This window comes from Macrobrachium rosenbergii, chromosome 19 (genome assembly GCF_040412425.1).
Source record: "Macrobrachium rosenbergii isolate ZJJX-2024 chromosome 19, ASM4041242v1, whole genome shotgun sequence".
Taxonomy (NCBI): Eukaryota; Metazoa; Arthropoda; class Malacostraca; order Decapoda; family Palaemonidae; genus Macrobrachium; species Macrobrachium rosenbergii.
Genome location: NC_089759.1, coordinates 2,619,157 through 2,633,042, shown reverse-complemented (window position 1 = coordinate 2,633,042; position 13,886 = coordinate 2,619,157). Strand labels below are relative to the sequence as shown.

The 13,886-nt window shown below is 38.0% G+C and overlaps 1 protein-coding gene across 2 annotated transcripts; it reads left to right on the top strand.

Moving 5' to 3' along the window:
- Positions 1-2,020: 2,020 nt before the first annotated feature.
- LOC136848558 (monocarboxylate transporter 13-like) lies at positions 2,021-12,981 on the top strand. 2 transcript variants are annotated; one of them, XM_067120843.1, is made up of 7 exons: positions 2,021-2,333; positions 3,196-3,382; positions 8,250-8,419; positions 8,669-8,812; positions 9,371-9,995; positions 10,284-10,504; positions 11,339-12,981. In XM_067120843.1, the coding sequence occupies exons 1-7, from the start codon at positions 2,312-2,314 to the stop codon at positions 11,473-11,475; spliced, it is 1,506 nt and encodes a 501-aa protein (XP_066976944.1). In that variant the 5' UTR covers positions 2,021-2,311; the 3' UTR covers positions 11,476-12,981. The 2 variants fall into 2 exon arrangements, with proteins under 2 accessions (XP_066976944.1, XP_066976943.1); XM_067120842.1 differs by having other exon boundaries at positions 2,037-2,333; positions 8,648-8,812; positions 11,339-11,702.
- Positions 12,982-13,886: the final 905 nt, after the last annotated feature.

Genomic DNA, 13,886 nt, shown 5'->3' with positions numbered 1-13,886 from the left:
TGGCTAACGTGGGGAGTGAGACAAAACACTTCACTGTAGTTCTTGTGGAATTCATCTTAGGGCTCGTTTTCGAAGTCAAGTGAGGAACTCTCTCTCTCTCTCTCTCTCTCTCTGTATATATATACACATATATATATATGTATATATAATACATATATACTGTATATGAGTATGTATATATATATATATATATATATATATATATATATATATATATATATATATATATATATATATATATATATATCTTCTGTCTACCTGATCTCTCCATCTCTCTCTCTCTGTATATATATATATATATATATATATATATATATATATATATATATATATATATATATATATATCTTCTGTCTAATGATCTCTCCATCTCTCTCTCTCTGTAATATATATATATATATATATATATATATATATATATATATATATATATATATATATATATATATATATACATATATGTGTGTGTGTGTGTGTAAATAACTTTAAAATTATCAATCATCCCTCAAGATCCTTGTGCGATAAACGTCACGAAAGCCATACCTTTCTCTCCTTCCAATTTAACCTATAATAATCATTCCAAAAAAAAAAAAATTCAAAATACTAATTTTAATATCCACATTGCTCAGCAGAATTTCTCAACAGGAATTTCATTTTAGTCGCTTCGTGAAATCATAAAAAAAAATAGAGCAAAATTCTAAAGCCCAGAAGGAACCGAATTCCAAAAATAACATTTTCTGTCGTCACTTCAGCCGAGCTAATTTGCTGCCTCTGGCAAGGGCGGGGTGATTGCTCCCCGTTTCTCTTCTCTTCACAATAGTTGCGTCATTCGAACTCACTCCCAGATCTTCGTCGTTAGGAAACAAATATAAATTGCTCCGAAGTTTCTTCGGCGCAGTCGAGTTTTCTGTACAGCCGCTACAGCGTATAATCAAGGGCACCGAAAATAATTCCATCTTTCGGTGGTCTCGGTATAATGCTGTATAAGTCGCGACCCATGAAAATTTAACCAGGCCCCGGTGGTGGCCTGGGCTATATCGTTGCCGGAAGAACGGTTATGGCTAACTTTAACCTTAAATAAAAACTACCGAGGTTAGAGGGCTGCAATTTGGTATGTTTGATGATTGGAGGGTGGATGATTGACTTGGCAATTTGCAGCCCTCTAGCCTCAGTAGTTTTTAAGATCTGAGGGCGGACAGAAAAAGTGCGGACAGAATAAAGCGCTGGCGGACAGACAAAGCCTGCAGAATAGTTTTCTTTTACACAGAACTAAAACGTACACGATCGTTAGGTTCACGACGCGATGCTGATGAGCCGTTTTGTTTGGGCAAGTGAAACTGTTACTGATGAGGAAGATTTCAGGCCCGATTTGTTATCTACGATTCGGCAGGGAATGAGGCAGTGACCGTTGTCTTGTAGATTCTCGAGGCCCACTCTGTTGAAGAAGAAGGTTTCATAGTGAAAGGAGTTCTTTATTGGAGGGGTGGGTAGAGCTCTCGGCTAACACGCTGTTGGCCCAGCGTTCGACTCTCCGACCGGCCAATGAAGAATTAGAGGAATTTATTTCTGGTGATAGAAATTCATTTCTCGTCATAATGTGGTTCGGATTCCACAATAAGCTGTAGGTCCCGTTGCTAGATAACCAGTTGGCTCTTAGCCACGTAAAATAAATATAATCCTTCGGGCCAGCCCTACGAGAGCTGTTAATCAGCTCAGTGGTTTGGTTAAACTAAGATATACTTAACATAGTGAAAGGAGAATCTCTCTCTCTCTCTCTCTCTCTCTCTCTCTCTCTCTCTCTCTCTATGCATTTCAGTACCCTAAAGCAGAAAATCAGAGAGCCAATCCACTTCAATTCAGGCAACCTATTTATGGAGAAGAGCTCTCCTCAACTATATCGCAACTCGGACAGCGCAAGCTAGCAATTTTCCTCGCGTCTCCAACCATATCAGGTAACACCAATGACGCATTTGACTAGGCCCGGTTTATACAAGGCAGCAGCCCTTTATCGCAACAGATTACCAACGCCAATGTTTAGTCACGACACGGCAGTACCCTGGGCAGGTGTCGCTGTTAATCGTCTGGCAAAAACAGAAGCCTGGATCCTGCCTGTGAATTTCCCCGACCTCATTTGGTGAAGCTATGCAATGCTGCGTTGTTCCAAGCAGAGGACGTCATTGCTGGTGATCGGTTGCAAACCAAAGTTAAATATGATTACCTGACTCCGGCTAGCAATTGTTGTAGCTTGTAGTATGGCGCTGTGAATATCAGATAACACTGCAGTCAACGAGTGCGTATTACAGAGAAGTCTATGATGCCTGAAATACCTACTGGTACGTATAACAGTGTATCAGGTGAGGCGGAATATAAGTTGTTTTTTAAAGTGATCTCCCCATGTATAGAAAGAGATTGAAATTCCTCGTGTTTCTCTTTATTCTTTGTGAAGTGACGAACGTGCAATGAGAAACGTACATATACACACTCGCGCAGAATCTTGCTATTTTCATTTTACCGACGGAAAAACACCGCTAAATCGATAACAATCTGAGCGAGTTAAATGGAATTGTATTCGAAGCGACTGTCAGTTGCTTCATAAACATTGTTCATTGTAATTTACGCAAGCAACGTCTGGGGTTATCTCGAGCGAAAGTGTTCCCGCTGTGACTCATTCTACTTGCTATGATAAAAGTCATTTCATTCATTTACAAGGCTCAGATAAATAGTTAAAAATATGATGATTGAGTTAAGAGGGATAAGACGCTTTAAGAGAGAGAGAGAGAGAGAGAGAGAGAGAGAGAGAGAGAGAGAGAGAGAACTAAGACGCTTTAAGAGAGAGAGAGAGAGAGAGAGAGAGAGAGAGAGTTAAGAGGACTAAGACGCTTTAAGAGAGAGAGAGAGAGAGAGAGAGAGAGAGAGAGAGAGAGAAAGGAGCCCGGTTATAGTCAGTACAATTCATAACTTTAGCCACACTTATATCGTTTTATAACTGTGTTAGCTGTCTTATCTACGCGTGTAACGTAATTACAAATGCCACATTCATAACATCAACAACTGAATCATTTAGAAAATTCTGATTTCATCTGCATTACTCATTCTTTCGCTATAACTCGGTCAGCCTCACGGTACAAAAAAAAAGTAAATGATTTACTCTGCTTGTGTTATCTGGGTCTCCTTTTTTCTTGTTTATCTTTCAAGGTGGATCTATTTCTGGCTCTTCTGATAAAGAGACAGGACAAGACGAGATTCCCTCTGATGTCAGCCACAACGAAAAATCAGAAATCATTGCACAAACTCTCTTGGATCTGGAGAGACCTGACCTCGCTTCAGATTGGGATACCTACGAGGATCGAGGACTGCAATATCCTACGGGACGAGATGAAGGGTAAGGGTTCCTAAGGATTCCTATGGATTCCTATGGATTCTGGATTCAAGTTCCGTTCTAAAAAAAGGATTCATCTGAAACGTCTTCGTGCTGAAATGGAGCTAGTGTGTGTATTTGTGGATTTGACTGGGTACTTTTCTGGAAATGGTATTTTCTCAAAGTGTAGGTACTGAAATAGTATTCACAGTTTTCGTAATCGCCTCCAGTTTCTTTCGTACGGCGGATTACGTGTTACTAAATCGTAAATCTTGGAATACGCAGTGCTTCTGATGAATCAAGTCTGAACCAAGGTCCAAAGAAAGGGAGGTCAGCCCACGCGCAGGTAAATTGGGGGTGAGCCATGCCAGGGGCGGGGGGATACTTTGTGACGTCAGAGCCGACCTTTGGTCAATAGGTAGCCAGCCTTTCCTGAGACACAAACTTTTTTTATTTTCAGACAAAGAAGTAAAAAATGTGCCGAAGTTTCTTCGAGTTTTCCGAACAGCGTATAATCAAGGCCCTCGAAAATAGATCTATCTTTCGATGGTCTCGGTATAATGCTGTATAAGCCGCGGCCCATGAAACATTAACCGCGGCCCGTTGGTGGCTTATCCTATATTGTTGCCAGAAGGACGATTATGGCTAACTTTAACCTTAAATAAAATAAAACTAACTCAGGTTTGAGGGCGTCAATTTGGTATGTTTGGTGATTGGAGGGTGGATGATCAACATACCAATTTGCAGCCCTCTAGCCTCAGTAGTTTTTAAGATCTGAGGGCGGACAGAAAAAAGTGCGGAAGGACAGAGTCAAAGCCGGCACAATAGTTTTCCTTTACAGAAAACAAAAATGCAAACGTACGTAATTAGGAGGTATATACTGTACATAAACAGCGCTGCAACAGCTGTTAGTGAATTTTGTTATCGAGAGAATAAAACTCTTTGTGAAATTTAACACAGAAATTGCAAAGAAAAGGCAGATTATGTCAACTATTGATCAATAAGAAAAACTCACACAAGGTAATGAAGAGTGTTCATTGTTCCATTTATACGAGATGCCATAGAAATATATCATTTGTTGGCCCATCAGTATGTATACAAGTGAACCACAAACGTAATAAGTATACATATCTGTATTCATATATATATATATATATATATATATATATATATATATATATACAAACGTAATAAGTGTATAAACAATATATATATATATATATATATATATATATATATATATATATATATATATATATATATATATATATATATATATATATATATACACACACACACAAACGCAATAAGTGTGTATATATATATATATATATATATATATATATATATATATATATATATATATATATATATAAATATATATATATATATATATATATATATATATATATATATTATATATATATATATATATATATATATATTTATATATGACTACAGACTTTGTTCCATAACCACACACAATACTTGAACTATACACGAATTCATAAACAACAAACTATATTTACATTTCATTTACTCCCACAAGATTTACATCTACATTCAATTTCTCCGTTCATAATGCGTAGCCTGAAAAAATTACAGCAACGAGAAAAATAAGTTATTACATCATTCAGCTAAGGAATAAAGTGCCCAATATCAGTAGATAGCTTTTTGGGAGCACCGCTACTGGGTTCTAGTCCTTTTCACCATGATAATATTTGAACATAATATTTTTCCCGGTTTATAATTGCTCCAAAAATGTCTTTGATGGGTTTTTTTAGTTTTCTGAAAAGAAAACTATTGTGCCGGCTTTGTCTGTCCGTCCGCACTTCATTCTGTCCGCACTTTTTTCTTTCCGCACTTTTTCTGTCCGCCCTCAAATCTTAAAAACTACTGAGGAGGCTAGATGGCTACAAATTGTTATGTTGATCATCCCTCCTCCAATCATCAAGCACACCAAATTGCATCCTTCTTGCCTCAGTAGTCTTTATTTTATTTAAGGTTAAAGTTAGCCATAATCGTACTTCTACCAACGATATAGGATAGGCCATCACCGAGCCGTGGTTAGAGTTTCCTGGGTCGCGGAAGATAGATCTTTTTTTGTTGCCTTGATTATACGCTGTAGCGGCTGCACAGAAAACTCGATTGCACCGAAGAAACTTCCGGGCATTATTTACTTATTTTTTTAACTTTCCTTCTCTTCTGCTTATTGCACTTATCCATGCGTTTTTTCCTGTTGGTGAATATGTGCCAAGGAACCCGTATTCAGAAAGTTCAAGAACAATAAAGCCTCCAAAGTATTCCAGACTTTCTTCTTCTATAGCTTCTCCCCAGTCACTGGACCTTAGCTCAGAGGTGCACGTGATGGCATTTTCTTCCTCATCACAATCCCAGTTATCTGGTAAGCAAAACAACACTGTTTATAAGCTTAATTCCTGTTAAAAAGACTCATTATCGTCATCAGGGAGATAAGAAAAACAACCAGATGACACATTATTGCCATCACAACTGCCATCAGTGTTATAATTTGATCCCATGAGGGAGCTATTGTTTTTTTTTTTTTTTCGTGGAAGGTGGCGATCTAACCAGATCCTTAACTGACACAGGTGATGTTCTAGACCGTCCTGATTTAGCCTGGAAGTTAATATATATGAAATATTAAATTTTGTTTTTAGAACTCGTTAGGGCCAGTATGGTAGACAATGGGAAGAAATGTTAAATGAAAATCATAAGTCAAAAACGGTAGACAGTAGGAAGTAATGTTAAATAATGCTCATAAGGCCCAATCAGTGCCGTCACTATGGGGGGCGGGGGCGGCCGGGTCCACCCAGTCAGATGCTTTGTCCCCACACTGGGGGCCACCCCAGTCGAAATTCCCGTCCTTGAAAATTAAAACTTGATAATAGTGATTAGACTAGTGTTGAATATAAGGTTGTGAGGAAATTGTCATTACAGTATTTGACACATTTGCATATAGTAAGAGTTGAAAATTTATTGAAAATTGAGCTCTGTAATTTCAAATACAGGTTTACTAATTGCTAATGCTAAATATTTTCCTTCACTCACATGGATATATACATTCGAGAATAGTATATTTTACTAATTACAGAACTGGTTCATTAGTTTTGTGTAATTTTCTTTGGCCCCACAAAAAATAGCTTGTACCCACCTAGACCGCCCCATAGATAGAATGGGCTCAGGACAGTACTGTAGATAGTAGAAATAAATATTGAGCAAAACTCGTAAGGCCGTATACAGTAAAGCATAGGAAGAAACATTGAATAAAACTCATAAGGTCAATAAGGTAGAGAGTAGGAAGAAATGTTTTAATTTTTCATTCTTAGGGGAACAGTGAAAACTAACATTATCACCTCGTTGTTTCAAATTCGATGAAAAACCTTACACAGCTCAGTATTTTGGGCTTTTTGTTGAATGATGACAGCAGTGCCGCTACGGTAGGACACAAAACCTATTGATTTGATAAAAATAAGGAAGTGCAAAATGTTTCCCGGACAATTACTAGCCTAGTTTTTACACGACCTGGGATAAACAAGGTCTGGTGGGTCTACTGTGACGTCATACTCTGACGTCATACTCTGCCGTCATAATCCGAGATGCGCAGATAACGACAAATTTCCTGTGCAAGCGAATAAATCATCACTGGTCGAGAAGAATTATGCAAATGGTTAAGATGACTTTAGTAGGTCCTGGAAATAGTGTATTATTCAGCCGGTCATTCTGGCACTTGTCTTTGCTACAAGATATTTGTTAGGTTTTCTTTTCACTTTTTAAAATTTTTCCACTCATCATTTTCATTCGCTTATTACTCTGATTCTCACTTTTTGAATTTTCGTTCTTAAACGGCATTTTGTGTAGTTTAATCGAATTGAGTTAATTGTGTATACATACACGTTCAGTTCTAACACACGGACATCAATATAATAATAATAATAATAATAATAATAATAATAATAATAATAATAATAATAATAATAATAATAATGATAAGGAGGAGGCAGGATGCAACCCGGAACCCACACTATAAAAACCACCCAGTCGAATAGGATGACTGTGATAGACAAAAAAAAAAGAAAGAAAAAAAAATATATATATATATATATATATATATATATATATATATATATATATATATATATATATATATATATATATATATATAATAATACAGCAGGAAGGTTGTGTTGATGTCTTGATGGGTCGAATTTCCAGTGTGGGGTGTTTGTATCTCTCTCTCTCTCTCTCTCTCTCTCTCTCTCTCTCTCTCTCTCTCTCTCTCTCTCTCTCTCCACCAGGAATGCGAACTTGCAGATTATAGACACAGCAACAAACCGCCAACGCCTCCACGTTCTTGAAGCGTTAGCACATCATGGGGGAAAAGGCCCAACATCAAAATCGTTAAAGAAACTGAATTTCTCCCGACAATCCACAGGAGAAACAGCCGAAACCAGCCGGCGCCAAATACCACCGAGGCAGAGCGAGAGAGAGAGAGAGAGAGAGAGAGAGAGAGAGAGAGAGAGAGAGAGATACAAACACTCTTGCACTAGAGCGAACCATTACACCGTTAATACCAGCTGGGAATAACCCAGTAGATACTCCCCAACCTCCAAGATTAACACTGCCAAGAAGGTTCGAACGCCTGTGGGCTTTACAACGTAGATCCCCTAGGTGGAAATAATAATAATAATAATAATAATAATAATAATAATAAGTTTAGTATAAAACCCACTCTATCTTTCTCATTCTTATCCAAACACATTCAAAAGATTGACAGAGAGCTTTGGAGAGCCTTTTCCAGTCGCATTACCAAACAAGAAAAGGTTTGAGGGCTTTATTGTGTCACTAATGCAAAATTCTTCATCTCTTTCAGATACGGATGGGTGGTGGTCCTCGCCTCTTTCGCAATCAATGCCATTGTGGCTGGATACATGAAGAGCTTTGGAATGATCTATGCCCCTATTAAGGAGAGGTTCCCAGACACCTCCACCACGACAGCAGGTCTAATGATGGGGTTGCTCAATGGCTGCAGAGGAATATTAGGTAGTGGAATAAGGATCTTGTTGGTAATGTGCCAAAGATAGTACTAGCTTTGTCATGCACTGTGATATACTGTCTCCTTCATTCATTTTGTTCAGATGTCTTCCTATCTATTCATATTCAGTTCTTGCGGCATATTTATTCCTTCAGATTCTTTCTTAATCAAACTGTGCAGCAGGTGCATTCTCTTTCCCATTTATAAATGTTCGGTCGTAAACTAAATATTCACAGTTATGTTTCTGTTTCTGGAAGCGCCGGCTATTGGAGCATTTTCCGTACTGGTCGGTTCTCGAGTTTGCACTATAATTGGGTCGATTCTTGCTGCAACCGGACTCCTGCTGGCAGTTCCAGGAATCTCTGCACTTTATTTGGCCTTCACAATTGGTGCTCTCGTTGGTAAGATTGTCGTTGGTTTTTATGCTTTTGCTGTAAATAAAAAAGAATAACAATTGCCTTAGAACTCAGTTTTGGTAAGGCACTGGGTGACCAGAACTTTTTCATTTTAAGGGTGCATCCACACTACAGTACATGTGGTAAACGCATGTGGCAACTTATCATGTACATATTACGAACAGGTTGAAAACAGTTCAGCGACTCTAAAAAATGCTGGATAATCACGTGAAGTACTAGTTAGGAATACCAACAAGTCACTGACTTGTGCTGAACCAGTTTGTGGTGTGTGTGCGAAAGTTACTGACATGTGTTTACGATAGGTTTTACTGCAGTGCAAATGCACCCTAATACAGACGATACATCAATACCAGTTAAATCATTAATATAAAGAATGATTTAACTGAATTGCTGAACTATTAAATGACCATATTGGGAAGTACTTTAAAAGCTAGACAGTTCAAGAACTTCATTTTATTTGGATGGGTTATCCATAGCTCAGGTTACATTGAAACAAACCTTTGAAAGTGCATAACAAACCCTTAAAAGTAACGTCTTCAACAGGTATAGGAGTCTGCATGTGTGAGACCCCAGGTTGCATCATTATCTCTGAGTACTTTCTGGAAAAGCGGTCGACTGCCAACGGCCTGCGTACTGCTGGAAACGCCTTCGGGGGAGTCATCATGCCCTTCTTAGCTGTTTTCCTCCTCCAACACCAACCTTACCAGGGATACTTTATCATCTTCGCAGGCATTATGTTGCAATTGTGCATCCTCGGCATGCTATACAGGTCATTTGAAACACATCAGCTAATAACGAGGTCAGACTTCCTGGGAGGTTTGCGAGCCCAAGCGCTTCAGCACAGAAAGGATTCAGCTTCGCTAAAAAACGCCATTTCAGTGACAGCACCGCCGAAGGGGGCAAAGAAGAAGAAGAATAAATTGCTAAACATGAGCCTGCTTAGGAATCCAGCCTACATTATGTACATCATCATGATCTTGTTGTGCAACATCGCGCTTCCCAACGTGCTGATGTACCTACCACTCTTCGGCAGGTACAAAAATCTGACCGAGTTTGAAAATTCGATTATTTTGTCCGTCCTGTCGATTTTGGACTTCTTCTGCAGGATGTTCCTCGGGTGGCTCAGTGACAAGAACCTTTACTCCAAGCACCATGCGTTTGTCTTCGGGTGAGTAGTCTGCCGAGACGTGAGGCCTAGATACTATTCTGAACAGTGTACAAACCTTCCCATTTGCATCTTAATATGCTGCCCCATGCCTATACTATGCATGAACATAGACAGTATTTTTACTTGTGTAAAAAATAATTGCCTTTACTCTTGCCTATTATCAGCTATTATTTCCCAGTCTTTAACATTAGTTTAGTCAATGAAGTACAGAAATACCGTTCACATTAAAGAAATCCAATGTTTCCTCTTCAGCTTATCCCTATGACTCCTCTGTCTCTCATCTTCCAGGTTAACCGTTGCTGGAACCAGCCTCATGATGCTGCCACTGGCCTACAATATGTGGACTATTCTCTCCATATTATGGATGCGTTCCTTCGGGATAGCAATGTTCTGGGCACTTATCCATGGACTTTTAGCTGACCAGTTCGGCCCAGAAAATATGGCAACTTCTTGGGGTTTTGTTCGAATGACACAAGGCATCACGAATTTCCTCTATGCCCCTCTGCTAGGTAAGTATGTCGATATCTTATAGAGAAGTTGGCTGCAGAGTCTGCGCAGCTCACATTAATGTGGTTTCATAGGTTAACCACCTTAGCTAAGGCTACCTTACGCGTTTTAAGGTTAGGTCAGACTAGTACGCCTACTCCATAGCCTGTTGTACTATTGTGTAAAAATGTAGGAGAGTCTAGGTTCATTCTTACAGGCTGCTTCATCTTGAAAACCAAACCTTCTTCCACTTGAATTCGTTCTTTACAATAGAGTGTATGATAGTATACATTGATAGTATAGTACATTCACACAATAAATGCTTATGAAATTAAAAAGTAGTGAATATATTAAAAATATATTCCAAGTTTATCATTCGTGGATAAAGAAGTCAATTCATAATCAGAGAGGATAGGCTTATTCGTCAAAATTAGGGCTCTGAATAGTGCTGGCTGAAGTCTCTTCTGGTTACACCCAGAACTTCCTAACGACGCCAGAACTTTACGATTGTATAATGATAATTCTGTTCATTTTCTAAGACGTATGTGTAGTTTTTAATTGATAAATGATTATTCAGTCATATGAGGAAGCTAATCTACTCTTTCTTAATTACTGTCACATAGAGACACTCGCTCAGTTTTTAGGCCACTTGCGGCTCTTCCTTACCAGCTCTGCAATTAACCCCTCTCCGTTCTGACATGGTTCTAGTTTAGATGTGTTTTTTTATTCTAAAGATTTATATGTCCATTTGGATGTAATTTTGTTGGATCATATTCAAGATTTTGTCACTCTAATAACTGTACTATATTGTGGTCAATAAACTTCTGTCTATCTATCTATCTATCTCCCCTGCTCAGGAGCCGTAGCTGACAGCACTGGCAGCATGAGTGCTCCTTACTTACTGATGGGAGCAATGCAAGTGCTTGGAGCTATCACTTTCGCCCTGCAGCCTCTGGTCATACGGGTCACAGGAATTGAGGTTCGCGTGCCTTAAAGAGGAAAAATCTTACTCATACTAGAAACTGCCCACAAGTAACAGGCTTGGATATAAAAGAAAGTAGTGAAATTATTGCCATTCATTTTTACACGTTCACATGTCGGTGAAATATCTTTTAGACTGAATCAGGAAATACAAAAGTGTACCTCAGGTTGAAATGTTTATTGTAATTCGATTGCTCGTTTTATCGGTTATACACTGGACAACTTTATTTATATATATATCAGAGAATTCACACACACTATCTATTCGGTGTTCAGACAATAGACAGTAAATTATACCCAATTTACGAAGCTTTACAACTACCTACGAAAACCAACTTGTAGAATTAAAAGAAATTTACAGTACATCAATGTTATGCTCGTGTAAGCGTCATATACTTTAAGAATGATGAATACTAAACTAGGAGTACAAACTATGTTGTGAACAATGAGAACTGGTTTAACCACGAGGAGATAAGAATGAGTGTGGCGTATGTTTCTGACAATAGGTGGTCATAAAATCGCAAAATTAACAATGCTTTGGACAATAGGCTACTCCTTCGCTTGAAAGAAGTAGATGGCGCGAGTTTTTTCAATCCTCTTCACGCTTTGGCACTACAAGACAAAATATGGTGATTACAATATTGGAGATAATGGTTACATTGGCCATAATCAAGAGTGAGATGGTTCTCTAACATGCCATCACAGCCCGAAAGACAGCAGAAGAAAATGTGTAAGGGTTAATTCGTTGTTTTCTGAAAGGCTTTCCAGAAGTATTCTTAGCTTTGTTTGAAGGTTCCTCGCCAGATTTATTTTCTACAGTCACGATTCTTCGTGGCCACACGCCAAAATCGAACCTCAATCAGGTTCTGCTGTTAATTCGTTCTAGCTTGAAATTCACCACCTAAGTTTAGACTGGACACAAAACCAGTATGAACTAACTTCCCTGCAAAAGTCTTCCATAAATTACGATACGATTTGATGGTATATTTCATTTCAGAGGTGATGGACTAATGCCAGTGAATATTGCTTTCATCTTTGATAACCAGTGCTTCTGGAAAACTTATGCAAAGACGCTTTATGCGTTACCACGGTTAGTTACGTTCTTGAGGTGTATGGCTTAATGTTTTATAATCTATCTAGGACAGTTTATGGTTAATGCTAATTGATGTACCATCTTTAATTTTTGTGGGTACAGCCACCATTACAGATCGAGTTCAAGCGAAGATGCAGTGCCAGACTACCCTAAAACAATTCACTTTATACGTTCAAGTTCGTTTACACCGAATTCCAGGGGACGATCGTCTGCAAAATTCGCTATAGGTATCATTCGTTATAAAAGGAGACAATTGAGATGATTGGATGACCTCCCTTGTTTTGACACAGAATGTAATCCAGACGATAAAGTATCGATCCTTCTAAGTGCATCAAGATTTCTAATACATTTCAATAAACGTCATTGTAAGTTCAAGAAGTGGATATGTATTTTAATGTTCAAAACAAAATTAAAGTTATGGTTGTAGTTTTTTCTTTATTTAAAACCTTTAAATGAGAAAGTGACACAGCATATTAATTCTTCTGCTTCACTTGGGGAACAGTTGTTTGATGTTTGTTTAACAATAAAATTATCACTTCGTTACATAATTCGTTACATACCTATAATTTTAAGTTCATTTATTTGAATTAGGACCGGGGATAAGCCTGAATTCGTTACAAGCCTGTACGTTATAGACGAACTTTACTGTATTTTATTAATTTCATTTATATTTTTATCTGTTCATTTATCAGTTTATCAACTTGTCTATTTTCTCTTTTCTGGTAATTGATCTCATCTTTTTGTATTTCCTATTGTAATCGGCAACTTTATCCAAATGGACACCATTCTCTTAGGAAGTTTGGCTTCCAAGTCAGCTGTTCCTGTAGGCTTGTTCCATATGGATAGTGGTTTATGTCTTGAAAAATAATAATAATAATAATAATAATAATAATAATAATAATAATAATAATAATAAAGCAAACTAGGAAATGTATCCCGATGGAAATTTCCAATCTCTTCTGTGGACTTGCCTAGATGAAATCCCAATTTGTCGGGGGTCAAGGACTTGTGACAAAATGAATATGGATTTGTCTGAGGAAACACATTAGCGTAGGGGTGTGAGACGCTTCTATAATCTATAGGAACGCAATGTGTTTTCCTGGCGCCATCGACATTCTCTAGCCAACGGCGTTTACAAACCATTTCTCACTAAGGCACAATCACGTCCCTCGAGTAAATCTAATCCTGGGAGCGCGTGTTTATACTCACCTGTTTGTTTGTTCTTCTTTCTCGTTTTGTTATTTCTCATCGAGTTTATTTATGATGAAAGTAACAACCATAGGTTCAGTTTCATTCCCGTTCCACCTCGATTCATTCCTCCTTCAGTTTCA

Excerpts from the sequence above, each read along its gene's own strand:
- LOC136848558 (XM_067120842.1), top strand. The coding sequence starts at position 2,312 with ATGATGCCTGAAATACCTACTG. Across the intron at positions 3,383-8,249 it reads CCTACGGGACGAGATGAAGG|ATACGGATGGGTGGTGGTCC; the intron begins GTAAGGGTTCCT and ends CATCTCTTTCAG. Across the intron at positions 9,996-10,283 it reads CACCATGCGTTTGTCTTCGG|GTTAACCGTTGCTGGAACCA; the intron begins GTGAGTAGTCTG and ends CTCATCTTCCAG.